General features: G+C 38.4%; 9 protein-coding genes across 9 annotated transcripts; 8 read left to right on the forward strand and 1 right to left on the reverse strand.

The window, feature by feature from the left end:
* Positions 1-2003: 2003 nt before the first annotated feature.
* RAD51 (recombinase) lies at positions 2004-3047 on the forward strand (the record flags this gene model as incomplete). The annotated part of the gene is made up of 1 exon (XM_043192750.1): positions 2004-3047. One exon carries the CDS (start codon positions 2004-2006, stop codon positions 3045-3047), a length of 1044 nt encoding a protein of 347 aa, XP_043047805.1.
* A 1168-nt stretch (positions 3048-4215) lies between these two features.
* Positions 4216-7305, forward strand: SEF1 (Sef1p; the record flags this gene model as incomplete). The annotated part of the gene is made up of 1 exon (XM_043192751.1): positions 4216-7305. The coding sequence occupies one exon, from the start codon at positions 4216-4218 to the stop codon at positions 7303-7305; it is 3090 nt and encodes a 1029-aa protein (XP_043047806.1).
* Positions 7306-7494: 189 nt separating this feature from the next.
* On the forward strand, positions 7495-8241 carry KQ657_001975 (peroxiredoxin; the record flags this gene model as incomplete). Its single annotated transcript, XM_043192752.1, has 1 exon — positions 7495-8241. One exon carries the CDS (start codon positions 7495-7497, stop codon positions 8239-8241), a length of 747 nt encoding a protein of 248 aa, XP_043047807.1.
* A 38-nt stretch (positions 8242-8279) lies between these two features.
* Positions 8280-8905, reverse strand: KQ657_001976 (uncharacterized protein; the record flags this gene model as incomplete). The annotated part of the gene is made up of 2 exons (XM_043192753.1): positions 8280-8809; positions 8860-8905. 2 exons carry the CDS (start codon positions 8903-8905, stop codon positions 8280-8282), a joined length of 576 nt encoding a protein of 191 aa, XP_043047808.1.
* Positions 8906-9143: 238 nt separating this feature from the next.
* MCM6 (MCM DNA helicase complex subunit) lies at positions 9144-11972 on the forward strand (the record flags this gene model as incomplete). Its single annotated transcript, XM_043192754.1, has 1 exon — positions 9144-11972. One exon carries the CDS (start codon positions 9144-9146, stop codon positions 11970-11972), a length of 2829 nt encoding a protein of 942 aa, XP_043047809.1.
* A 963-nt stretch (positions 11973-12935) lies between these two features.
* Positions 12936-13952, forward strand: ECM4 (omega-class glutathione transferase; the record flags this gene model as incomplete). Its single annotated transcript, XM_043192755.1, has 1 exon — positions 12936-13952. One exon carries the CDS (start codon positions 12936-12938, stop codon positions 13950-13952), a length of 1017 nt encoding a protein of 338 aa, XP_043047810.1.
* Positions 13953-14246: 294 nt separating this feature from the next.
* On the forward strand, positions 14247-15065 carry RSR1 (Ras family GTPase; the record flags this gene model as incomplete). The annotated part of the gene is made up of 2 exons (XM_043192756.1): positions 14247-14253; positions 14314-15065. 2 exons carry the CDS (start codon positions 14247-14249, stop codon positions 15063-15065), a joined length of 759 nt encoding a protein of 252 aa, XP_043047811.1.
* A 1085-nt stretch (positions 15066-16150) lies between these two features.
* Positions 16151-21787, forward strand: FAS2 (trifunctional fatty acid synthase subunit; the record flags this gene model as incomplete). The annotated part of the gene is made up of 1 exon (XM_043192757.1): positions 16151-21787. One exon carries the CDS (start codon positions 16151-16153, stop codon positions 21785-21787), a length of 5637 nt encoding a protein of 1878 aa, XP_043047812.1.
* Positions 21788-22035: 248 nt separating this feature from the next.
* On the forward strand, positions 22036-27459 carry SEC7 (Arf family guanine nucleotide exchange factor; the record flags this gene model as incomplete). Its single annotated transcript, XM_043192758.1, has 1 exon — positions 22036-27459. The coding sequence occupies one exon, from the start codon at positions 22036-22038 to the stop codon at positions 27457-27459; it is 5424 nt and encodes a 1807-aa protein (XP_043047813.1).
* Positions 27460-27618: the final 159 nt, after the last annotated feature.

The raw sequence follows: 27618 nt of genomic DNA on the forward strand, positions 1-27618 counted from the left end.
TGGTATGATGACGGAAGTTATCAACAAGTACGAAGAGTATGTTCCACCAAACAGATACAGAACAGTAATGATAAGATAGTAGTTGACGGTAGTTGTGTAACAGTAAAAGTGATTGACAGCAGTGATAAGATTAATAGTAGTTGAAGTCCGACTTAGTTGATGTCTGACAGTAACTGATGTCGATACTAGCCCTGTGAAAGAAAAGAAAGTAGTTGATGAGTCTGACTCAACTAATAGTTTAACTAAAGACAGAACTAGGTATGGTTATGGATTTTGTTGTTGTTTATTTCCGTGAGTGGATGGAACACAAAACCGGATTCAATAAGCAAAGCCCTTCGTCTAAGTTGAGAATGTCTACCTGACTAGGCCCAAAGGTAAACACACAATTAGGCCGTCAAATGACGTGGGTTGAGGACGGTGAATGTAATTACTTGCAGACACATGGAAGAAGCAGCATAGTAGGAACAACACACAATCGTACAGAGGAAAATACCAAGCACATAACGCAAAGCTTACTACTCATTACATCGAGCTTCGTGGACAACCAACTACTGAACACCTCTGATTCAGACAGCGTAAAACACCCACGCATTCATTAAATATTTCTCCCTTCATCGTCAAAAATCTGTAATTCCTCTTTGGTTAAATTACTTACTTCCATCTGTGTGGTCCGTCTAATGTTGTAACATGCATTACTTACTGAAAAAGATTGTTCCACCCAGAAACGTCGTTATCGGCCAAAAAAGGGCGAACTCAAAAAAGAACTTGAATCCACAAATAGACCACTCTGGACCAGAAGGGAACACCTTGGGGTAAAACATTACTACTATCCAAATTGTATCCAAATTGTCTGTCTGATGGAAATGTCGTAAGTATCAACTTTATCCTTCGGTCTGATACAGTGCCAGCGAAATGCCGTGCTACAGGGCCTCAGGGGTATCTGATTATGCTTGATAGCTTTCACAATGCAAGGGCTAAACTTTTGGTGACGGCTGCACACTCTAGCCATATATATTTTTAACTCTTTAAGTCCTGACAATTTTATAATTGAACTATTGTAATGACTCATTTCATTGTATTTGTGTTTGTGCTTGGGAGTTGGAAAGGAGGTTTTAATACCCCTTCAGATCATCTTATAACCGTTGATGAGATCGATGCTTGAACCACCTCCTTTAAGCATCATCAACAATACAAGTACCAAAGATATGTTGCAACTTCAAGCGTAATGCAACGTAATCTAACATAACCTAGCATAACGTAACAATTAACAGTGTCAAACACGTTTCACATATGAGGCTTTCAATGCATAAAGCAAATAATCATTTCATTTGTTGTCGTAATTATCTTACATAGACTTCCCCTTATCAACAATGATGGCGTCCTAATTTCATATGACTTTATTGTGTATCAAACATTACGTCCATGGTATGACTCCTCCTTTGTTCCCCACAAAATTATACTCGATCCCCTTTCTGCACACTCGTACATACATGCATCGCACGGATCATCATCAAAACCCTTCGAACCATCATCACCGTTATTGTGTACGTGATAAGCTTTCTGAGTTGCAAAGGGCGTTTTCACACATTCTTTCAGTTGTAAGCGCAGGTTTGCTGGTACCTAGTAGCTTTCAGGTAGTACACGTTTTCAATTAAATTGGACATACATTTGTATGTATCATGCCAGACATCATGGCATCACGCTATAGGGCACTACAATGCGTATATGAGACAATATGAGACAATACGTGTGCCATGTCGTCTATAAGACATAATGTATCATGAGACTGGAACATAGCACTATCTTGATCTTTAGTGTGGTTAAAAATCCTTATACCACTTTGCAGCCTATCACTGGTAAACGCACGACTCCTTCTATAATGACAAAAGTACGCGTTTTGATGTTTACCTCAAGTGATTTGCCGTTGGATTGAACTATTCAGTGTTCAGTAGGCTGTTACTAATAGTTGTTTAGTCGTTCTGAAAGACGCGTTTGAAACTGAGATGCCCTCACAGGAGATAGGCAATACTACCGTCGCGTCCGTACCTGACGTGGATGATGAAAGTGATGGTCAACCACTTTCAGTTGATCATCTTGAAGGTAATGGTATTACTAAGAATGATGTTCAGAAACTTAAACTTGCTGGTCTTTGTACTATTGAAAGTGTAGCTTACACATCCAAAAAGACTTTGATGACCATCAAAGGTATTAGCGAAGCAAAGGCTGATAAGTTATCTATGGAAGCAGCAAAGATAGTACCTCTTGGGTTTACTACAGCCACTGAGTTTCATCATCGTCGATCTGAATTAATATGTCTTACTACAGGCTCCAAGCAATTGGATACACTTTTAGGTGGTGGTATTGAAACCGGTTCTATTACAGAATTGTTTGGTGAATTCAGAACTGGTAAATCACAATTATGTCATACATTGGCTGTGACTTGTCAATTACCTATAGATATGGGAGGAGGTGAAGGTAAATGTTTATATATTGATACTGAAGGTACCTTCCGTCCCACGCGTCTTGTACTGATAGCTCAAAGGTATGGTATGAATCCAGATGATTGTTTGGACAATGTGGCATATGCAAGAGCCTATAACACTGAACATCAATATAATTTGCTTACACAAGCAGCACAAATGATGAGTGAATCTAGATTTTCACTTTTAGTTGTTGATTCTATCATGAGTTTATATCGTACTGATTTTGCTGGTCGTGGAGAACTTTCAAATAGACAAACTCAAGTAGCAAAGTTTATGAGGTTGTTACAAAGATTGGCTGATGAATTTGGTATTGCTGTGGTTATCACCAACCAAGTAGTTGCTCAAGTTGATGGGATGGCTTCAATGTATAATCCAGACCCAAAGAAACCGATAGGAGGGAACATCATTGCCCATGCATCAACCACAAGATTATCATTAAAGAAAGGTCGTGGGCAAAACAGAATCTGTAAGATATATGATAGTCCTTGCTTACCAGAAGCAGATTGTCAATTTGCTATTTATGAAGATGGAATTGGTGATCCAAGAGATGAAGATAATGAGTAATAGTGCATGCTTATTATGACGGATAGTATGTGAAACTAAGTGAATAACTAAGTGAATGACTGTAGCTTGGTGGGAACAAGAAATTTTTTGATTTGAGGCCGGTACCGGCACATCTCTTCTTTGTTACACCATAGCAATTGGTGACGTACAATATTCAAAACGGAAACGGTTTAGTTAAGTTACGGTAAATAATGGCGAATGATCCGATCGAATTAGGTATGCCGTTTTCTACCAATTAAATCAATGGTAGATCTGGTTCAAGGTGGAATTCAAATTGAATTACATTGGAAAAGTAAGTGAGCTCGTAAGATAAAGTTATATGTAAAATGTAATAGTTATGAAACAATTGTATTATTTAGTGTATAAGCCTAAATCGTGCCGCTCCGTCGGATGCTTTATTAGTCTTTAATACACTGCCGTAAACATCTATTTTTAAAGCCTTAGAGCCAGCAAATTTTTATCAAAAAGATCAGTGGAGAGAAATGTCGTGCGTTCGCCGAAACGCATGTATGCCTTTATTTATCTATTCCATCAGTACAAGAAAATGACATTGGTGCTGTAAATCACAGGACTTACTAGGGGGATTTCTAGTTATTGATGCCGGACTATTTGCGTCTTTTGTCAATAATGCAATCCACAACTATAGGTGTAACTATTAAGTTGTAGACAAAACTGAACGGTGAAAAATATTGGAATCGGATATAATGTACGAGCAAAGACCACGCTAAATTTCATCACAAGCACAAGTATAAACTATTGTCGCAGAAAATATGTATTTAGTCTCGAATTAAATAGCAGTCAGATCACACATACATATTAATGTACATATATATATATATATATATTATATATTGTAGTATGATTATATTTGTACTGTTTTGTGCGATATTACACAAAGCGTCTTTGAAAGACCCCAAATAAAGTCAAAAAATTTTTCCCATTTAAGATCATGAACAATATCAACTATTCTTTCAATCTATTCATAACAGGAACTAGCAGTAGATAATATCCGACGAGTATTTGACTGTGACAGGTGGCAACCGTAACGAAACCTCTTCAAGTATTTTAGTATTGGCATATTGCACACAACCAAATTCTGTGTATTAATATACAGAGGTTGAATAAGCAAGCAGAAGCCATCTAGAGTCCCATAACCTTTTGATTTTTAATGATGAAGTCTATATATCCCAAAACAGAATCACAGTCAGAGTATCTGAATTCTGGCACGGAATTGAACGGTGCAGGTACATCAACTCCTACGATGGCTGCTTCTTCTAATGGATCGCCCACTTCACATGGTAAGCGAAATGCAAGTGCAACAATATCATCAACAAGCATCCAAAGTAAACGGAAAAAGTCTAGTGTTCCCGGGAACTTTGATATGGCTTCAAGTAATGCGAATGTTTCAACCTCAGGAGGTTTCGCACCAGGTACGGGGGGGTCGGCCTCCTCCAGTTCTGCTGCTGCTGCTGCTGCTGCTGCCAGTAAACATAGGCCTGTTACAAGTTGCAGTTATTGTCGTCAACATAAGATCAAATGCAATGCTTCAGAGTTGTTCCCCAGTCCATGCACCAGATGCGAACGTATGGGGCTCAAATGTGAAATAGATCCAGAGTTCAAACCTAAAAAGGGTTCTCAAATACAACTGTTGAAAAATGATGTCGATGAATTAAGAGCAAAGATCGAGTTACTCACGAAGAATGAATCGCTTTTAACTCAAGCTCTAAACCAACATAATCTAATTTTCCTTCAACAACAACAACGACAACAACAACAACTGAATCAAACTTATTATCCTCAGAACGGTTCACCTACGACTTCAAGCATTCATTCTAATTCTCAAGGGGCAGCCACTATACCAGCCAATTCTCCAAACGTTTCAACTCCACATCAAAGGTCGATAATCAACGACACGATACCATCGTCACAATTTATTCAACAAGATCAGACACCATCACAAAAGACATTCACCAATCAGACATCGTCATTCCCTCCAATAATAAGTAATAATACCACCTTGACGAAAATTGGTCTGTTGATTCAAGAGTCAGCAGATTCCATTAGTGATCAGAAAAAGGATACTTCTGTGCTTAACATTTCAGAGTTCATTATTGGCGACGTTCGACTACTGTTGGAAAAGGCAAGTGAATTACATGATCGTTTCATTGCTAGATTTCTTCCTTATATGCCTATTATGACTCTGAAGTCAGCGTTGGAGTTATACACAAAGTCTCAATTGTTGTTTTGGACGGTAATTTGTACTGCAGCATTATCAGAACCAGAGCCAACCTTGTACATGTCTTTGGCCTCTCTTATTAAACAACTTGCAATAGAGACGTGCTGGATACGAACACCAAGATCAACACATGTGATACAAGCATTAATCATTTTGGCTACTTGGCCACTACCAAATGAAAAAGTCCTTGACGATTCATCTTATAGATTTATTGGTTTGGCAAAGAACTTATCACTACAACTTGGATTGCATCGTGGAGGTGAGTTTATCCAAGAGTTTAGCCGTACACAAGCTTCATTGGGACCTGATTCCGAGTGCTGGAGAACTCGATCATGGCTTGCTGTATATTTTAATGATCAATTTTGGTCATCCACTTTAGGGTTACCCCCTTCCATCAGTACAACGGATTATTTATTAGAGAATGCCCGTGTTGATCATACATTGCCTAACAATTTCCGATGTCTTATATCGTTATCGATTTTCCAAAGTAAGTTGGTTAATGTCATGGGTATTTCAGTAACCAGATCCGATGGGTTATTAGAGCCACTGAATCGTGCAGGTTCATTGAATATCTTAGACCGAGAATTGGACCGTTTAAGATTTAAATTGCCCATAGAAGAAGGGTCTGCAGTCGAAGTGTATTATTTATACATTCGTTTAATGATGTGCTGTTTTGCATTTCTTCCAGGTACACCCATTGAAGATCAGGTTAAGTACGTGAGTACAGCTTACACGGCAGCCACCCGAATTATCACTGTCACTTCTCAAATGCTAAAAAATGTGCACTTGATTGAATTACCCATCTATGTTAGACAGTCGTTGACATATTCTGTTCTTTTATTGTTTAAGTTACATGTTTCTCGGTATTTGGTTGATAATTGTGTTGATAGTGCACGTCAGTCTATTGTCACTGTCCACAGATTGTTAAGAAATACTTTATCATCTTGGAAGGATTTGCAGAATGATATTAGTCGTACCGCAAAGGTTTTGGAAAATATGAATCTTGCCCTTTATTCATGTCCTGAAATATTCCTTGAAGATAATTACCAAGCAGGAAGTAGCATCATTACTCGGATGAGATCACATTTGACTGCTTCATTATTTTATGATTTGGTTTGGTGTGTTCATGAAGCACGTAGGAGAACTATTGCAAACAAAAAGCTGTTTGAAGATGCCAAAATCACTACCGAAGCTGTCCAAAACCGTAAATTGGCTCCACTACCGTTCTATAATCAAATTACAAAGGAAGATTTCCAAGCAATGACCTCCATCACCCCCAATGGTACCACGATTACAACTTTAGTACCAACTGATCATGCCATGCAACAAGCAAGATCTAACACTGGAACAGATAGTCCTATGGCCATTAATGGTATCCCATTAGCTATGCTTGGTGCCACTGGGAGTATCAAAGACAAAATATCATCAGGATCTCAAAAGAAAGGAAGTTTACCTTCATCAAAAAGAGCAATAAGAAGAGCAGCTTCCAAGAAGAATGTGATTACATCACCAAAGATGGAGGCAACATCATCCTCACAAATTGAAACTCCTAATCTTCCAATGCATTCATTTACACCTGTTGCACCACAAATGTCGTCTACTACAATGACACAGCCAATGACGTCACAACAAATGACAGGGCCAGTGATGGGCGGGGACATTGAAGAACACAAGATGAATTTCAATGTCAATGAATTTTACCCTCAAGAGACATCCGATACTCCAACACTATCTCGTTCAATGGAGCCTCCAATGGCGTCCATGGTTGAAACTCCTGTAGATGCTTTGACTGGACAACCACTCTTGCCATCATCAAGAAATAATATGAATGACATGGGAGAAGTGTCAATTCCCGATGGAATGGACTCGAATATCCAAGGATTACCTGCTCATAATAATGAATTGGCCAATCACATGTACAGTTTCTTTCAGCAACAGACTAATGGGTGGCTTAATGAAGAGAAGAGTCAGGACGATGACTTTTTAGGTTGGTTTGATGCCAATCTTATGAACGATATGTAACTGTTTATAAGAATGTATGGAATGGATGAATAAAAGCAATGCATGGAAGTATGGAAGGGTATGTGTTTTTTGCACCCAGGGATGTCACGTGACTACGGCCACGTGAAATTACTGGCTATAAATTCTCAAATACCAATTTTGAAAATTAATTATACTCACTCCTTTTCTCTTCATCTACAAGACCCAATTATGCTTGCTAGAACTTTGTTACGTGCCTCTGTAAGAGCCCCACTTGCTGTTACTGGTATTCCAGCTGCCAGATTCTTTTCCTTCAAGGCTGAGGACCAACCAAGAATTAGAATTGGATCCACTGCTCCCAACTTTGTTGCTGATACCACCCATGGTAAGATCGATTTCCACGAATACATTGGTGACAATTGGACTGTGTTGTTTTCACACCCCAAGGACTACACTCCTGTTTGTACCACTGAATTGGGAGCCTTTGCCAAGTTGAAGCCTGAATTCAGTAAACGTGGGGTCAAGTTAATTGCTTTATCAGTTGATGATGTTGCCTCTCACAAAGATTGGATTAATGATATTGAAGAGGTTAGTTCTGAAGGAGCCAAGTTTGATTATCCAATCATTGCTGATGAATCTAAAGAAGTTGCCTTCAAATACGATATGCTTACTGAAGCTGATTTCAATAACATCGACGCTGGAATAGTGTTCACTGTTAGATCTGTTTTCATCATTGACCCTAATAAGAAGGTTAGATTGATCATCACTTACCCTGCTTCTACCGGTAGAAACTCTGCTGAGATCTTAAGAGTTATTGACGCTTTACAATTGGCCGATAAGAAGGGCATTGCCACTCCAATTGATTGGACTGAAGGTCAAGATGTTATCATTCCTCCTACTGTTTCCGATGCTGATGCTGCTAAGAAGTTTGGTGATTTCAAGAAGGTCAAGCCTTATTTGAGATTCACCAAGGCCTAATTCTATGTACAACGAATTAAAAAATAACTATTATTATCTTATCTGACTGTGGCATTGAAGAGAGACTTGACAAATGCTCCTTCGCCATCATCTTTACTCTTCAAGACTCTTTGCGTTCCATCTTCTTCAACGTAAACCACCTCTCCTTTGCTGTTTGTCTTCAATTGAGGTTGGAGCTGTTGCCAAATCAGTTTCTTCAACGTCTTTGATGGGCCCTCAGTAGTAAATGGAACAAATTGTAGAACATCACCAATTTTACTATCAAGCGGAGGAGATACCAACTCTACTTCAAATTTTGCTCCTTCGTCCTTTGGACGTTCAGCTGCGAGCAACATGGCTTCAGATTTAATGCCACGCATCTTGGCTGCCTTCAAGTTGGTCAACACAACCACTTCACGTCCTTGCATTTGACTTATTGGAACATAATTAACCAAGCCAGAACACACTTGAAGAATCTTGGATTCTAGAACGTCTCCCGTTTCAACTCGTGATACATAAAGCAGATCGGCATCTTCATGTTTCCGACACTCCAAGATCTTACCCACTTTAAGCAGAAGCAATTGAGGTTCTAGATGGTTAGTGGAATTGTCAAGAAGAAAGCGTTTTTGAGCCACATACTTGGAATGATTGGTTTCACAGAATACCAACGTATAGAGCCTGACATTGTATTATGTAAATCAGTGGGGCCTATAATATATTATAGTACCGTAGTAGTAGTGTGGGTTTCTTCAGTTTAACTGTCTATGTCACGTGATATTTCACCGGTAGCGCTCATTTGACTTAATCTGGAAATGTAATTAAAAACTCAAACGCGTTTGATAAATATCAATCAACAGTCTTATCACCATCAATACTAATATAAATCTGACATGTCACATTTTGTATCGTCTCCGAGACACACGATGCTGTCGGATGCAGCACACATGCTTGAATCGTCCCGGGCGATTTCTTCCGGTCGTTTCGGTGGGAGTAGCTCCATGCCCGGAATGGACAGTGAAGGACCATCATCATCTCAAGCAACCAATGGTGGTGGTGGTGCCCCCATTTTTGGTAATGGGACCACTGAATCGATCCCTGAAGAGCCAATGGTGGTGGGGAAAAGAAAACTGATCAGAGTTCCCAAGGTTGTTGATGTTACGGGGGAGAAGGTTCAAGAAGGGTTTGAAGTATTCTTGGAACTGGAATTTGCTATTGAAGGACAATTGGCACCTTTATACATCCAGCAGATTGAAGCCATGGATAAATTGGAACAAAGTACAATTTATGTGAATTTTCAAGATTTACTTTCCGTTGAAGGAGGTGTGTTGGCCACAGCTATTTTGGAGCAATATTATCGGTTTCTGCCTTTCCTTGTTAAAGGGTTGAAAAGAGTTATTAGGAAACATTATCCCAAATTACTTAGAACAAATGTTCTTGATAATAATAATGAATCTGAGGATAATGGTAATTCTGATACGGCCACTTCGCTTGAGAATCCTTTGGATAGCGAAAGAATCTTTCAAATTGCATTCTATAATTTGCCTATAACTCTGAGAATTAGAGATTTGCGTACAGAGAACATTGGAACACTTATGGGTATTCTGGGGACTGTCACTAGAACTTCTGAGGTTAGACCAGAATTATTCAAGGCAACGTTCACTTGTGATATGTGTGCAGCTATAATTCAAGGTGTAGATCAAGTCTTCAAGTACACTGAACCAACTGCATGTCCTTCATGTGAAAACCAATCATACTTTACCTTGAATGTTGCTAAATCTCAATTCATAGATTGGCAAAGAGTAAGAATCCAAGAGAACCCCAATGAAATCCCTACTGGTTCAATGCCTAGAACGTTGGATGTGATCTTGAGAGGTGAAACGGTGGAAAGAGCAAAACCAGGTGATAGATGTAAGTTCACCGGTACTGAAATCGTTATACCCGATGTGGCCCAATTGGGGTTGCCCGGAGTTAAGCCCCAATCGGTCAAAGAGAATAAGCAATCAATGGGTGAGTTAAATAGTGGTGTCACAGGTTTAAAAGCTTTGGGAGTAAGAGATCTATCTTATAAGATTGCCTTCTATGCTACTCATGTTTCTTCAATGGTTACTAGAAATAATACAGAACTGGATGATAGTAATAATAGTGCCATAAATGCAGCTCTCCTTGATAGAAATGAAGATAATGGAGAAGATGAACAAGAATTATTTATTAGTACCCTTTCTGATCCAGAAATTGACCAATTAAAATTAATGGTTCGTGATAATCATATTTATAATCGTTTAGTTCAATCCATTGCTCCTGCTGTTTATGGTCATGATGTGGTAAAGAAGGGAATTCTTTTACAATTACTTGGAGGTGTTCATAAGAAAACCTTTGATGGTATTAATTTACGTGGTGATATTAATATTTGTATTGTGGGAGATCCTTCTACTTCCAAGTCTCAATTCCTTAAATATGTTTGTCAATTGGCACCCAGAGCTGTATATACCAGTGGTAAAGCAAGTTCTGCTGCTGGGTTAACTGCAGCTGTAGTTAGAGATGAAGAAAGTGGTGAATATACTATTGAAGCTGGGGCTTTAATGTTAGCTGATAATGGGATTTGTTGTATTGATGAATTTGATAAAATGGATCCTCTGGACCAGGTTGCTATTCATGAAGCCATGGAACAACAAACCATTTCAATTGCTAAAGCAGGTATTCATGCTACTTTAAATGCCAGAACCAGTATTTTGGCAGCTGCTAATCCTATTGGAGGTCGATATAATCGGAAGGTTGGTTTAAGAGCCAATTTAAACATGACAGCACCCATTATGTCACGTTTTGACTTATTTTTTGTTATTTTGGATGATTGTAACGAAAGGATTGATACTCAATTAGCCAGTCATATTGTTGATTTGCATATGCTTAGAGATGAGGCCATAAATCCACCTTATTCAGCTGAAGAAGTGAATCGGTATATTCAATATGCTCGGTTGTTTAAGCCTATTATGAAGGCTGAAGCTCGGAAGTTTCTTATTGAAAAGTATCAAGAGTTGAGAGCTGATGATGCACAAGGATTGGGTAGAAGTTCCTATAGAATTACCGTCAGACAATTGGAATCTATGATTCGGTTATCTGAAGCCATTGCTAGAGCCAATTGCAGTGAATTCATTGAAAGAGAGTTTGTCAATGAAGCATATGATTTATTAAGACAATCTATTATTAGGGTTGAAATGGAAGACATTGAAATAGATGAAGAAGAAGAGACTAGCGTACAAGCCCTTAACATTGAGACCAGTACCGACAATAATGATAATAATAATAATATTGAACAAGAAACTACTGCTGTTGTTGATCCACAAGAAAATAAAGAGCCAGCAATACGAAAACCCAAGGCAAGTATTACCTACGACAAATATCTTTCCATTATGAATTATGTCGTCAAGTGTATTACAGATGATGATGTTCGTGGAGGAGAAGGTCTTACCGCACAAGAGATAGTTGACTACTACTTGGCTCAGAAGGAAGATGAGATTGAAGGCGAGGCAGAATATTATAACGAACGGAAGATTGCCTTTAAAGTGTTGAAGAAATTAGTGGCAGATAGAATACTTATGAGCATCACTAGTAGTTCAGATGGAGGATTACGATCTGAATCAATGGAAGATGGAGCTGAGTCACAAGTGAGAACTATTTACATTGTTCACCCCAACAATGCCATTTTAGATTACTTTGATCAGACAGGGGGTCAAGTAGAAGATGATGAGAGTTGATTACAGAAACAAGTTTGTACAATGCTATTTGGTTATATTAAGGTTATATTAATTTTTCACAGCCATCGACATGATCAATAAAGCTTTTGGCATTGGGAAACAATTTCTGACATGAACCACACCAACCGGACAGATTTGTCCCCATATCTAAGCCTGTTGTTAATAGAGAGTTTTGCTTATGAACATCACGTATGAAATGAACCAATTTCAAATGTCGTTTGTAGACATCCAATCGATGGAACGCTCCCCCATTTTTATGACATGTGGGGGATATTTTATAGTAGGGGCATTGATATTTGGGTTCAGTATGAGACTTTAAATGTCGGGTCAAATCAGATTTACGAGCAAATCTTCGAGAGCATCCAGAGCAAATATACGAGTGAACCGTGGGAGATGAACTTTGTCGTATATTTGATCGCTTGCTTGTTGGTGGGACTTGGACCCGAAACACCACTTGGCCTTCTTTTAAAGCCTTTGGTTTATTCATGAATTATGGTTTAGAAATGGCATTTTTAACCATAGATCGATGGTTTTCAGTATAAAAGTCATCGATGTTCAGAGTTGTGTATACATGCAGGATAACATGCTGTAATATTGTGATAGAATAAGTTCACTAGAATATAATACTAGAATACAATACTAGAATACTGTGTAACGGTGTAGAGCAAAGCTAGTAACTAAAATATCACACTATGTAAATGCACAATGACCAATTTGTTATTAATTGTGAGTGTTGCTATTGCTAATTACTACATTATTACATAAAAGTCATATACACTCACTCAGGTGGTCGTGCGTATACCACTAGAGACAAAAGGGTACCGTACACTATCAGGCACCACACATTAGTAATTTAAAGCAAGTAAGTTTCCCCACACAAGTATTTAAGTAAGGAATTGAGTCCTATTTTATTTGAACACCTTTATTAAGTCAATTATTCAACAAAGTAACAATATCAATAACATGGCCGACGCTAAGCTGAAGATTGAGATTTTGAAATTCGCAAGCAGAGACGGAGCTTACCACCGATTACCATCTGTATTCCGCAACTTCATTGGGAATACCCCCAGTGACAAGTTCAAGCCTCAAGCAGGTAGATATCATCTTTATGTATCGTTTGCATGTCCCTGGGCTCATCGGACATTGATTGCTCGGAAATTGAAGGGATTGAGCGATATCATTGATGTGAGTGTTGTTCATTGGCTCATGGACGAGCGGGGGTGGAGGTTTCTGACTGCTGAAGAACAAAAGAAACTTGAAGGACCTGGAGACTTGAAGTATGGAACGGTTGATCATGTTTACGGTGTTGAGAGAATCAAAGATTTATATTTCAAGGCTAATCCTGACTATGAAGGTAGATTCACCGTGCCTGTATTATGGGATAAACATGAACAAACTATTGTTAATAATGAAAGCAGTGAAATCTTACGTATTTTCAATACTGGTTTCAATTCCATATTGCCCAGTGAATATGGTGCTGTTGATATATACCCTGAGGATTTACAAAAGGATATCGATGAGATCAACTCTTGGATTTACGATAATATCAACAACGGGGTGTACAAATCTGGGTTTGCCACATCTCAAGAAGTTTATGACAAGGAAGTGGTTAACGTGTTTGAGAACTTGGATAGGGTTGAAGCCATTCTTAAGCAAAACCATGAAGTTGGGAAACAGTTCCTTTTGGGCAACCAATTGACTGAGGCCGATATTCGGTTATACACCACGATTGTGCGTTTTGATTGTGTTTATCATCAACATTTCAAATGTAACATTCGAATGGTCAGACATGACTATCCTCATTTACATTACTGGTTGAGATTATTATACTGGAAGATTCCTGGGTTCAAAGAGACCACTGATTTCGATCATATTAAGTTCCATTATACAAAGAGTCACATTGCAATTAATCCTAATCGGATCACACCTGTTGGACCAATTCCTAACATTATGCCATTAGGAGCTGATGAGAAGTTGTAGGTAAATAAGACTGTACGAAATAAAAGTTTTTCGGTGTAATTCTCAGCACGACCACCATTCACGTAAACATCTGCCCCGTTCCAGACCACAAACCCCAATAGCTTTAAGCGAAGGCTCTGTATAGGAAATACATGAGCCATCGGCAAAGCAACACACGACACGTAACAATCCGTTTAAACTTTAACATTTGGTAGATTGCTTACACAACCGGGGCATAACGCAGGTTACACCAGTTTATTTATCGTTTGTTGAAGAAGCAAAAGTTATTGGACCATTGTTGTTTTCATCTTCATCATGAGAGGTATGTAATAAGATATAGCAGTAACTGTTAATGGTTATAAATAATACTAACATTTTGCAGATTATAAGATTGTTGTGTTGGGTGCTGGTGGGGTAGGTAAATCATCTATCACAGTCCAGTTTGTTTCTGGAGTCTACGTCGAGAGTTATGATCCCACCATTGAAGACTCATATCGTAAACAAATCGAGATCGATGGCAGAGCTTGTGATTTGGAGATCTTGGATACTGCCGGGGTTGCACAGTTCACAGCCATGAGAGAATTATATATTAAATCGGGTAAGGGGTTCCTTTTAGTTTATTCTGTGATTGACGAGAATTCTCTCAAGGAATTGTTGGCCTTAAGAGAGCAAGTGTTACGAATTAAAGATAGCGATAATGTCCCCATGGTATTGGTGGGGAACAAATGTGACTTGGAACAAGATCGTGTTCTTTCCATTGATGATGGTATCAAAGTATCTCAAGAATGGGGGATGGTGCCATTTTATGAAACCAGTGCCATGTACAAGACCAACGTGGACGAAGCATTCATTGATGTTGTGAGACAGATTATGCGGAAAGAGGCACAAGCTTCTGCCGAGAAGAAACAGCAAAAGGAGTTACGGAAACAGAAAGAACAACAGGAGATGGCCGATGGATCAAATAATGGTGGTAATGGTAACGATAATAGTGGAGTATCTAAAAATGGTGGTCCCACTAATAACGATAAAGTAAAGCCTTCAACTGTTGATGAGAAACTGGCTTCTCAAAGACTTTCTCAAGCATCTGCAAATAAACCCACCAAATCATCTTCAAAGTGTTGTGTAATTGCATAGCATAACCCCCCAGATTCTTTTTATTCAATTCTTAATTACCATTCAATATACTTGTTATTACAGTCATTACAGTCATTGTAGATCAATTAAAATAGTCCCAATCAAACACATACTCACGAAAGCGTATTAAATACAACATGTGACATCTGAACAGGGTGGAGTTGACCAATATTCTTCTCCCAATAGTTTCACGATAGTATTCCCCCGTACCACTTTAAACTGGTCCTAAATGAATAAGTCCAGGGCATGCGGGAAGGCTTGACGTCTTGGGTAAGCTACAGAGTAAACACGGACTACACAGGTATCTGGTCAATATCATAATCATTATCATATTCATCAGATCCCTTTGTGTAGGGGGGTCACGTAGTAAGAGAGAATCTTGAAGAGGAAGAGAAGAAGAAGAAGAAGAGAAAGAAGAAGAGAAAGAAGAAGAGGAAGAGGTTGTGATTACTGTGGAAAATTTTCGTGCAGAATAAAATATTGTGTCCGGGTAACACCTGTATTGGTACTAAGTTGAGTAGAGGAGTGTTAGTGTTAGTGTTAGTGCCAATGATAGTGTTAGAGCCAATGACAATGTTAGTGCCATTGATAGTGTCAGTGTTAGTGCTACTAGCGTTATGGTAGTAGTGTTATGGTAGTAGTGTTAGAAGGAGGGCTGTAGTATGGCATAAGTGCTGAAGCTAGAGATAGAGCTACAGCTAGAGTTAAAGCCAGTACGAATGTTACTGTTAATCCTAGTATTAGTATTAGCTTTTTAGGATATTCAATTCTTTAACCAACAGAATTAAACCCAATATTCTTAACCGGAGCAATTTAACCTAAACTAACAGGTTCACATACTATATCTCTTTAGCTTACATAACACATTACGTAACCAATTTGCTTATCACCAACTAGATCACAAACACGATGTTGGGCATCTTGCTATATGCCTGAATTTGTATGGCGAATGAGATGGCCCAACACTCAACATTCCTGTCCGGATAAGTGTTTGTCCACTACCATATAAATTGCAACCTTCTTCACATAATTTGACCAGTCACATACAGTTTTTGATTTGAACTTTAAGGATTTTCAATACTAATATGAAGCCTGAAATCGAACAAGAGTTGGCCCACACTCTTTTGACAGAGTTGTTAGCCTACCAATTCGCCTCTCCAGTCAGATGGATCGAAACTCAAGATGTTTTCCTCAAGGAACACAACACTGAAAGAGTTGTGGAAATTGGTCCATCGCCTACCCTTGCCGGTATGGCTTCCAGAACCATTAAGGCCAAGTACGAATCTTATGATGCTGCTCTTTCCTTACAACGTCAAGTGTTGTGTTATTCCAAGGATGCTAAGGAGATTTACTACACTCCTGATCCAGCTGATATTGCCCCACCTGTTAAGGAAGAGGCTCCTGCTGCTCCTGCTGCTGCCGCTCCAGCCGCTGCCGCTCCAGTTGCCGTTGCCGCCGCCCCAGCTCCTGCTGCTGGACCTGCTGAGTCCATTCCAGATGAACCAGTCAAGGCCTCACTTTTGATCCACGTTTTGGTGGCTCAAAAGTTGAAGAAACCATTGGATGCCATCCCCATGTCTAAAGCCATTAAGGATTTGGTCAACGGTAAGTCCACCGTTCAAAACGAAATCTTGGGTGACTTGGGTAAGGAATTTGGGTCCACACCCGAAAAGCCAGAAGATACTCCATTGGAAGAATTGGCCGAACAATTCCAAGATACCTTCTCTGGTCAATTGGGTAAGACTTCTACTTCTTTAATTGGCCGTTTAATGTCTTCCAAAATGCCTGGTGGATTTTCTATTACCACTGCTAGAAAGTATTTGGAATCAAGATTTGGGTTGGGTCAAGGTAGACAAGATTCTGTTCTTTTGGTTGCTTTAGCCAATGAACCAGCCACAAGATTGGGTTCTGAAGCTGATGCTAAGGCTTTCTTGGATACCAATGCTCAAAAGTATGCCACTATCAGTGGTATTTCTTTGAGTTCTGCTTCTGCTGGTGCCGGTGGTGCTGCTGGCGGTGCCGGTGGTGCAGTTGTTGATTCCGCTGCTTTGGATGCCATGACTGCTGAAAATAAGAACTTGGCCAGACAACAATTGGAAACTTTAGCCAGATACTTACAAATTGACTTAAATAAAGGTGAGAAATCTTTCATTAAGGAAAAGGACGCTCTGGCTGTTTTACAGAAGGAATTGGATTTATGGGAAGCAGAACATGGAGAATTCTATGCCAAGGGTATCAACCCATCTTTCTCCAGAAAGAAGTCAAGAACTTATGATTCTTCTTGGAATTGGGCAAGACAAGATTTATTGTCCATGTATTTTGATATCATTTTTGGCAACTTGACTTCTATCGATAGAGAAACCATTGATCAGTGTATTCAAATCATGAACAGATCTTCTCCTTCTTTGATTAAGTTTATGCAATATCATATTGATCATTGCCCTGAATATAAAGGTGAAACTTATCAATTGGCTAAGAAGTTGGGTCAACATTTGATTGAAAACTGTAAGCAAGTTTTGGACGTTGATCCGGTTTACAAGGATGTCTCTTATATCACTGGTCCTAAGACTACTGTGGATTCAAAGGGTAAGATTGTCTATGAAGAAGCCAACAAGGAATCCATTCGTAAGTTTGAACAATACGTTTATGAAATGGCCCAAGGTGGTGACATGACCAAACAAACTCCTCAACCAACCATTCATGATGATTTGGCCAGAGTTTATAAGGCTATTACCAAGCAAGCTTCATTATCCAAGTCTACCAAATTGGAAGTTCAAAAGTTGTATGAACAATTGATTAATTTTGTTGAATCTTCTTCTGAAATCAACACCAAGGAAGCTACCGGTAACGGTGTCCCAACTTCCTCCTCTTCCGATGATGATGATGCTTCGACTGCTTCTGAAGATGACGAAATTGCTTCTTTGCCTGATAAGACTTCTATCTTGCAGCCTGTTTCCTCAACCATTCCAAGTGAAACTTTACCCTTCTTACACTTGAAGACTAAGGTCAAGGACAACTGGGAATACGATGTCAAGTTGTCTTCCATGTACTTGGATGGATTGGAATCTGCTGCCATTAATGGTTTGACTTTCAAGGACAAGTATGTCTTGATCACTGGTGCCGGTGCTGGTTCCATTGGTGCCGAAATCTTACAAGGTTTAATTTCTGGTGGTGCTAAGGTTATTGTTACTACTTCCAGATTCTCCAAGAAGGTCACTGAATACTATCAAAGTATGTACACCAGATATGGTGCTGCTGGATCATGCTTAGTTGTTGTTCCCTTCAACCAAGGGTCCAAACAAGATGTTGAATCATTAGTAAGTTACATCTATGACGATCCAAAGAAGGGTGGTTTAGGCTGGGACTTGGATGTTATTATTCCATTTGCTGCTATTCCTGAAAACGGTAACGGTATTGACTCCATTGATTCTAAATCCGAATTGGCTCACAGAATTATGTTGACCAACTTGATTAGATTATTGGGTGCTGTCAAGGCCAAGAAGACCACTGATACCAGACCTGCTCAATGTATTTTGCCATTATCACCAAACCATGGTACTTTTGGTTTCGATGGGTTATACTCTGAATCCAAGATCTCTTTGGAAACTTTATTCAACAGATGGTACTCTGAAGATTGGGGCACTAAATTGACAGTTTGTGGTGCTATCATTGGTTGGACCAGAGGTACTGGGTTAATGAGTGCTAACAACATCATTGCTGAAGGTATTGAAAAGTTGGGAGTCAGAACCTTTTCTCAAAAGGAAATGGCTTTCAACATCTTGGGTTTGTTAACTCCTGAAGTGGTTCAACTTTGTCAAGAAGAACCTGTTATGGCTGATTTGAATGGTGGGTTGCAATTTATTGAAAACTTGAAGGAATTCACTTCCAAATTGAGAGTTGATTTGCTTGATACTGCTGACGTTAGAAGAGCAGTTTCCATTGAATCTTCCATTGAACAAAAGGTTGTAAATGGTCATAATGTTGATGCCAACTATTCCAAGGTTACTGTTCAACCAAGAGCAAACATGAAGTTTGAATTCCCTAATTTGAAATCTTATGATGAAATCAAGAAACTTGCACCAGATTTGGAAGGTTTATTGGACTTGGAATCTACCATTGTAGTCACTGGGTTCTCTGAAGTTGGTCCATGGGGTAATGCAAGAACCAGATGGGAAATGGAAGCCAATGGTGAATTCTCTATGGAAGGTACCATTGAAATGGCTTGGATTATGGGTTTGATCAAATACCACAATGGTAACTTGAAGGGTAAACCATACACTGGTTGGATCGATGCTAAGACTCAACAACCTGTTGATGATAAGGACATCAAGGCTAAATATGAAGAAGAAATCTTGGACCATTCTGGTATCAGATTGATTGAACCGGAATTGTTCCATGGTTACGATCCAAAGCAAAAGAAGATGATCCAAGAAGTTGTCATTCAACATGATTTGGAAGCCTTTGAAGCCTCAAAGGAAGTTGCTGAACAATATAAGCATGAACATGGTGAAAAGTGTGAAATCTTTGAAATTGAAGGAGGTGAATATTCCGTTAGAATCTTGAAGGGAGCCACTTTGTTCATTCCAAAGGCTCTTAGATTCGACAGATTGGTTGCTGGTCAAATCCCTACCGGTTGGGATGCTAAAAGATATGGTATTTCTGAAGATACCATTTCTCAAGTTGATCCAATCACTTTATACGTTTTGGTTTCAACTGTTGAAGCTTTGTTATCTTCTGGTGTCACTGATCCTTATGAATTCTATAAGTATGTTCATGTTTCTGAAGTTGGTAACTGTTCTGGTTCTGGTATGGGTGGTGTTTCAGCCATGAGAGGAATGTTCAAGGACAGATATTCTGACAAACCTGTTCAGAATGATATTTTGCAAGAATCTTTTATCAACACTATGGCTGCTTGGGTTAATATGTTGTTGTTGTCATCCTCTGGTCCAATCAAGACCCCTGTTGGTGCTTGTGCTACTGCTGTTGAATCTGTTGATTCCGGTGTTGAAGTGATCTTACTGGGTAAGGCTAAGATTTGTATTGTTGGTGGTTATGATGACTTCCAAGAAGAAGGATCTTATGAGTTCGCCAATATGAATGCCACTTCTAATGCCATTAAAGAATTTGAACATGGTAGAACTCCAAAGGAAATGTCTAGACCTGCTACTACCACTAGAAATGGGTTTATGGAATCTCAAGGTTCTGGTATTCAAGTTATTATGAATGCTGATTTGGCCATTAAAATGGGTGTTCCAATCTATGGTGTTTTGGCCATGACCGCTACTGCCACCGATAAGATTGGTAGATCTGTTCCAGCTCCAGGTAAGGGTATTTTGACCACTGCCAGAGAACATCATGGTTCATTGAAATACCCAACTCTGAACTTGAATATCAAGTACAGAGCCAGACAATTGAAACAAAGATTGGCACAAATTGCCCAATGGGAAGAATCCGAATTCCAATACTTGAATGAAGAAGCTGAATTAGCTAAGGAAGAATTTGGCTCTGAATTCTCTCAACACGATTTCTTGAAGGAAAGAGCTGAAGAGATTTCTAGAGAAGCCAAACGTCAAATCTCCGATGCTAAGAAGCAATGGGGTAACTTCTTTTATAAATCTGATCCAAGAATTGCACCATTGAGAGGATCCTTGGCTACTTTTGGTTTGACCATTGATGATTTGGGAGTGGCTTCATTCCATGGTACCTCTACTGTTGCTAATGATAAGAATGAATCTGCTACCATCAACCAAATGATGAAACATTTGGGTAGAACTGAAGGTAACCCAGTTTATGGTGTTTTCCAAAAATACTTAACTGGTCATCCAAAGGGTGCTGCTGGTGCTTGGATGTTGAACGGTGCCTTGCAAATTTTACAAACCGGTATTGTTCCTGGTAACAGAAATGCCGATAATGTTGATAAGGTTTTGGAACAATTTGAATACATTTTGTATCCATCCAGATCCATTCAAACCGATGGTATTAAGGCTGTTTCTGTGACTTCCTTTGGGTTTGGTCAAAAGGGTGCTCAAGCCATTGTGGTCCATCCTGATTACTTGTATGCTGTATTGGATAAGACCACTTATCAAGATTATGCCACCAAGGTATCTGCCAGATACAAGAAATCTTATAGATACATGCATAATGCTATCACCAGAGAATGTATGTTTGTTGCTAAGGAACATGCTCCTTATGGTGATGAGTTGGAACAACCAGTTTACTTGGATCCTTTGGCCCGTGTGGTTGATGATAATAAGAAGGATTTGGCTTTCAACAATAAGTGTGTCCAATCCAATAAGTCTTATGTTAGTGACATTTCCACTTCTACTGCTAAAGCCTTATCGACTTTAAACAAATCTTCTAAAGGTGTTGGCGTTGATGTTGAGTTACTTTCTGAACTTAACTTGGAAAACGAAACTTTTGTGGAAAGAAACTTCACCAATGAAGAAATTGCTTACTGTCAAAAGTCTTCTTACCCTAAAGCTTCATTCACCGGTACTTGGTCTGCCAAGGAAGCTGTTTTCAAGGCTTTAGGTGTAAAGTCTAAGGGTGCAGGTGCTTCTTTGAAGGACATTGAAATCACTCGTGATGCCAATGGAGCTCCAAAGGTTACTTTATCTGGTGAAGCTAAGAAGGCTGCTAGTGCTGCCGGAGTTAAGAACGTCAATGTTTCCATTTCTCACGACGATTTCCAAGCCACTGCTGTTGCTTTGAGTGAGTTCTAAGAACGTTAGTATATATTCCACACATTTAGTAATATATTCCATACCTTATAGTATTACCCAAAGTAACAGTCTATACCTTTAACCGTATGCAGACCAGTATAGCCCGGTAGTGTACATACCATAACCAAATTGATATCAACAACTCCAAAAAATACCAACCAAAATACGTAAACCGTTTTCAGCAAATCTCTTCAATTAGACCTCGGATAAAACCGGTACTAGCAGGTCCTTGACACACGGAAGAAGTCATGTCTACCGAAGAAGACGATTTGACCTCTCCGGTTGAACTGAATAACGAAGCGTTGCCTGAGGAGGAACCAATGGCTAACGGTACCTCAGGTCCCAAAGACGAGCCAAAAGAGGAACCAAAAGAGAAACCAAAAGAGGAAGTCAACAAAGATGAAGCACTGAAACATAACGGAAACACTGACAATGGCAAGTCTTCAATCGATGTGCCCCCTGACTTACCATCTACTCCTGTTGTTGAAATCGATCACATACCTCCAGTATCTACCAACGGCACCCTGACACCAGACAGACGTCGTGATTCAATGTTTTTGGCAACAGCAGCCAATGCCACAGTAGACAACACTCATATCTTTAAGAAAACTTTTGAAGGTATTTTAGAGTCAAAGGGCACCAAGAAAAATGACCAACTTAAATTGTCAATTGAACAAGCTCTTGCTTCGTTACAAGATGAAACTTCCAATGGAGATCCTCATGTTATATTCAATGCCTTGAAGGTGATTTGTGAACAAACCAAAGGTGAATCTCAAGCCAAAGCCATTGACCTTTTCGCTAAATTATTTGACTATGCCAAATTTGATGATCCGAAACAGAAGGTTAACATGACAGAAATGGCAATTGATGTCATTGCCAAATGCTTTGAGTTCCAAGCCACAGAACCGGAAATTGAATTGCAAATCGTTAGAGCTTTGATGCACAGTATTCTTCTTATGCCCTGTCATGGGGAGAAGTTGTTGCAAGCCATTAGAATCATCTATAATGTGTTTATCTTTTCATTATCACCACGAAACCAAGCGTTGGCTCAAGGTACCTTGACCCAGGTTGTGGATGCCATATACTTGCGGGTTCATGATAAGGTCCTCAAAAATAGAAAACTTCGATCCGGCAGTTATATCTTTACCAAAACAGGAACAAACAATAGCACTTCTGAAGTTAATAATAATCTTAATAACGATGATTTGGAAACAAGCAGTGTTGCAGAACAACAAATAACTATCAGCAAATTGGAACAGTTTAATGATGCAGACGATGCTAATAGTCCTGATGTTAATCCAGAAAATGCTTCTGAAGAAGAATTACTTATTCAAGATGCATTTTTGGTGTTTAGATCAATGTGTAAGCTATCTTCCAAGGTATTGGAAACAGAAACACTAGATATGAGATCTCATTCAGTTAGATCCAAGTTATTATCATTGCATTTTATGCATACCATCTTAAAGAATCACATTGAAATATTCATAAGTCATGATGTGACTCTTAAAACAGCTTCTGGAGCTGGTTCAACAAGATTGATTGATTCGGTCAAGCCTTATCTTTTATCATCATTAATCAAGAATGCTGCTTCGCCGTTGGCCCCAGTGTTTGAATCTTCATTGGAAATCTTTTGGTTGATTATTTCCAATTTAAGACCTGATTTTAAGAGAGAAATTCCTGTCTTCTGGGATGAAATCTATTTCCCAGTGGCTGAAATGAAAACCTCAACTCCTCATCAAAAAAGATATCTTTTATCAATTATTGAGAGGCTTTGTAACGATTCCAGATGCATTATTGAGTTTTATTTGAATTATGATTGTAATGCCGGGATGTCAAATATCTGTGAACAAATCTTGGATTATTTGACCAGACTTTCCTTAACAAGAGTTGAGGTGACTCCACTTCAAAAGGCCAACTTTAGAGAAAATAGAAGGAAGGGAATATCGGTTTATGATATTAGCAAGAGTTCCAATTTGGTAAGCTCTACCATGTCATCCAAACCACCAGAACCAGAAATTTACCATTTATTTCCCTTAGAATATGCCATGAAAATGACCTCCATTAGTTGTATTGTTGGGTTTTTAAGATCAATTCATTCATGGGCTCAAAAGGGAGTTAGAACTTCTTCTTCCACTCCATTGGCTAGAAATTCTTCTCATAATTCCTTAAACAGATCCAGATCGGCCCAGTTTGATTCAAGCACTTCAATACTGGAAGCAAGAAACTCGATTAGTGAATCAACTACTGAAATTGATAACCCAGAACAATTTGAAAGTTTGAAACAAAGGAAGAAGGCATTACTTGATGGTATTAAAAGATTCAACCAGAAACCTAAGAAGGGAGTTCCCTTTTTAATTGAAAATGGATTCATTAAATCGGACGCTCCAATTGATATTGCCAAATTCTTATTGGAAACAGATGGTTTAGATAAGGCCACCATTGGAGATTACTTAGGTGAAGGAGATGCTGCTAATATTGCAATTATGCATGCATTTGTGGATGAAATGGATTTCAATAATACTGCATTTGTTGATGCCTTGAGAATGTTCTTGCAATCATTTAGATTACCAGGAGAAGCACAAAAAATTGATAGATTTATGATGAAATTTGCTGAAAGATATGTTTCCGGTAACCCCAATGTCTTTGCAAATGCAGATGCTGGTTATGTTTTGGCATATTCAGTTGTGATGTTGAACACTGACTTGCACTCCCCTCAAATTAAGAATAGAATGACATTTGACAGTTTTGTCAGAAACAACAGCAAAATTAATGATGGAGAAGACTTGGATTTAGACTTTTTAAGAGGAATTTATGATGAGATTGGATCGAATGAAATCAAACTTCAATCAGAACAACATGCAGCTCTTATTTCTGGTGATTTGAATATGAATAATAATGGATCTTTAAGTTTCTTTGGTGGTAGGGATGTTAATTTGGAAGCTTATTTACATGCCTCGAAGGAAATGTCTTCCAAGACTGAAAAATTGTTGAACTTGGGTAAAAAGGGAAGAATACAATCCACTCTTGACACTACGTATTATGTTGCATCAAATATTCTTCATGTTAAATCCATTTTTGATACCATGTGGATGTCCGTTTTGGCTGGGTTGACCCCACCTTTTAAGGAGTATGATGAGGAAGATGTAACTAAATTGTGTTTGGAAGGTATCAAATTATCAATTAGGATTTCCTGTATGTTTGACATTGATGATGCTAGAGTAGCATTTATTGGAGCACTTGTTCAATTTCAAAACTTGAACAATTATGCTGAAATGAAGCCTAAGAATGTGGAAGCCATTTATATAATGCTTGAGATTGCAATTGCAGATGGTAACTATTTGAACAGTGAAACATGGGCACAAATCTTGATTTCTATCTCTCAACTTTCACGGTTACAATTGATAGCCCAAGGTATTGATCAAGGGCAAATCCCTGATGTTAATACTGCTAGATTGGTTAATAGGGATTCATTGGAATCAACAACCACCTCCACTACAACTACTTCCTCCTACTTTTTGTTTTCACCAGGGACTCCAAGTCAATCTCAAGTTGCTTCTAATAAATTTCATAATCAACATTTGTCACCCGAGGTTGCAGATTTGATTACCAAGACTGAATTTGAAGTGGCAATTGATCGAATTTATTCCAATAGTGCCAATTTAAGTGGTGATAGTATTCTTGAATTTGTCACTGCATTATCTAAAGTGGCAGCTGATGAAATTGAATCTTCTGGTCAAAGCAAGAATCCACGAATGTTCTCGTTACAGAAGACGGTTGATGTTTGCTATTATAACATGACTCGGGTTCGTTTCGAATGGGCCCATTTATGGAGTATTCTCGGGACTTCATTCACAAATGCTGGATGCCATCTGAATGAAGCTATAGCAATCTTTGCGTTAGATTCTTTGAAACAAATGTCTGATAGATTTTTGGAAATTGATGAATTGGCACATTTCAAGTTTCAAAGGGAATTCTTGAAACCATTTGGGTATGTCATGGGACACAGTGCATCTTTAGATGTTAAAGATTGGGTTTTAGAATGTATTAATGTCACAATACTTTCTAAAGCTAAACTAATCAAATCTGGTTGGAAAACAATCTTTGAAGTTTTATCAACAGCAGCCAATGAAAATAAAGAGTCATTAGTTAAAAAGAGTTTCAAAGTTGCAGAGGAAATCAACAAAAATTATATTGACATTGTCAGAAGCCAAGATTCCTTTGCCGAGCTTGTCACCTGTTTCACGTCATTAGCGAAGAATGAAAGATTCCAAAAGATAAGTTTATCTTCATTGGAAGTATTGGGGAGATTAATTAAGCAAATTGCCATAATTCATTTTGGTGAACATGACTTCAATAAAGGACCACTTAAGTTAAGTCTGGAAGAAAATAACGCAGAGAATTTTAAGAACTTATGGTTCCCACTTTTATTAGGATTCCACGATATTATTATGACTGGACAAGAGTTAGAAGTAAGATCTCGTGCTTTAAACTTTTTGTTTAATATTCTTACCACCTATGGGGAATACTTTGATCTTGAATTTTGGGAACAAATCAATAAAGAGATCTTATTCCCAACGTTTGTAATATTGAACGAATATTGGGAAGTTAGTGTTGACACCACTAATGATAACTTGAGTGTCTGGCTTTCAACAACGTTGATCCAAGCATTAAAGGGAGTGGTTGATTTATTCACTCATTATTTTTCCAAATTGAATGGTATGTTGGAAGGATATTTGGATTTAATCATCAGATGTATTTGTCAAGAGAATGACACCATTGCCAAAATTGGAAGAGAGTGCTTATGCACTTTATTGATTGATAATGCTGAAAAATTTACTGACGATCATTGGGTCATTATTTACGATGCCTTCTCCACTTTATTTGAATTAACAACCGCAAAGGAATTGTTCATGTCTGTTGATCATGATGAACAAGCTTCAATTTCGACAGATTCCGAAAAGGGGGACGTTGGTAATAACATGGAACCAAACCCATCTCAATTAAGTATCAATACGTATGAAAATGCTGAAAGTCGTATTCAAAAATCAAGAGAGAAACTGTCAATTGTTGTTAAGAGTGTATTGCAATTGCTTTTGATTCAAGCACTCTCTGAATTGTTTCAAAACGATAGCTTTTATGAGTCTGTTCCTTATGATACCCTTATCAAAGTTTCGGATCTTTTGCATAGAAGTTATGATTTTGCTAATAAATTCAATGATAATTACGATCTTCGGTATAAGTTATGGAATGAAGGCGTTATAGAAAGGTTGCCCAATCTTTTGAAACAAGAATCCTCAGCATCTGCGGTTTACATTAACATTATGTTTCGTGCCTATTGTGATGACGATAAGGCTGATGAAGCAGGGAAAACAACAATACTTGACAAAACCTTACCTATTTGTTTGAATATTGTTGAAAGATATGTTAATTTTGATGAAGGAAGTCACCAAAGAAACATTTCAACTTGGAAGCCTGTTGTAATAGAAATATTACAAGGTTATGTTGAACTTGATGAAGGCCACTTTAAGACTTATGCTAAAAGCGTATACATTTTAGCAGTTCAATTATTAGGTCGTACGTTATCACCTGATTTACGGAATGCAGTGAAGAACTTTTTTGCCAGGGTTGGTGAAGAGTTCTTGGGGTTGGAGATCAACTCATCTCTGCTCTAATAATATTATTAGACTTTAATTGTATAATGTCACATAAGTTGGGTGTATTGTAGTGTGAGATAACCATGTAGTCGTGTGACCTTAAACAAGTTAGTCAAATGAGATTCAATTTAACAATAAATATCAGATCACTAAATATCAGATCACAATGCAACAGTT

The sequence above is a fragment of the Scheffersomyces spartinae genome (assembly GCF_019049425.1).
Source record: "Scheffersomyces spartinae strain ARV_011 chromosome Unknown scaffold_19, whole genome shotgun sequence".
NCBI classification, from domain to species: domain Eukaryota; kingdom Fungi; phylum Ascomycota; class Pichiomycetes; order Serinales; family Debaryomycetaceae; genus Lizanozyma; species Lizanozyma spartinae.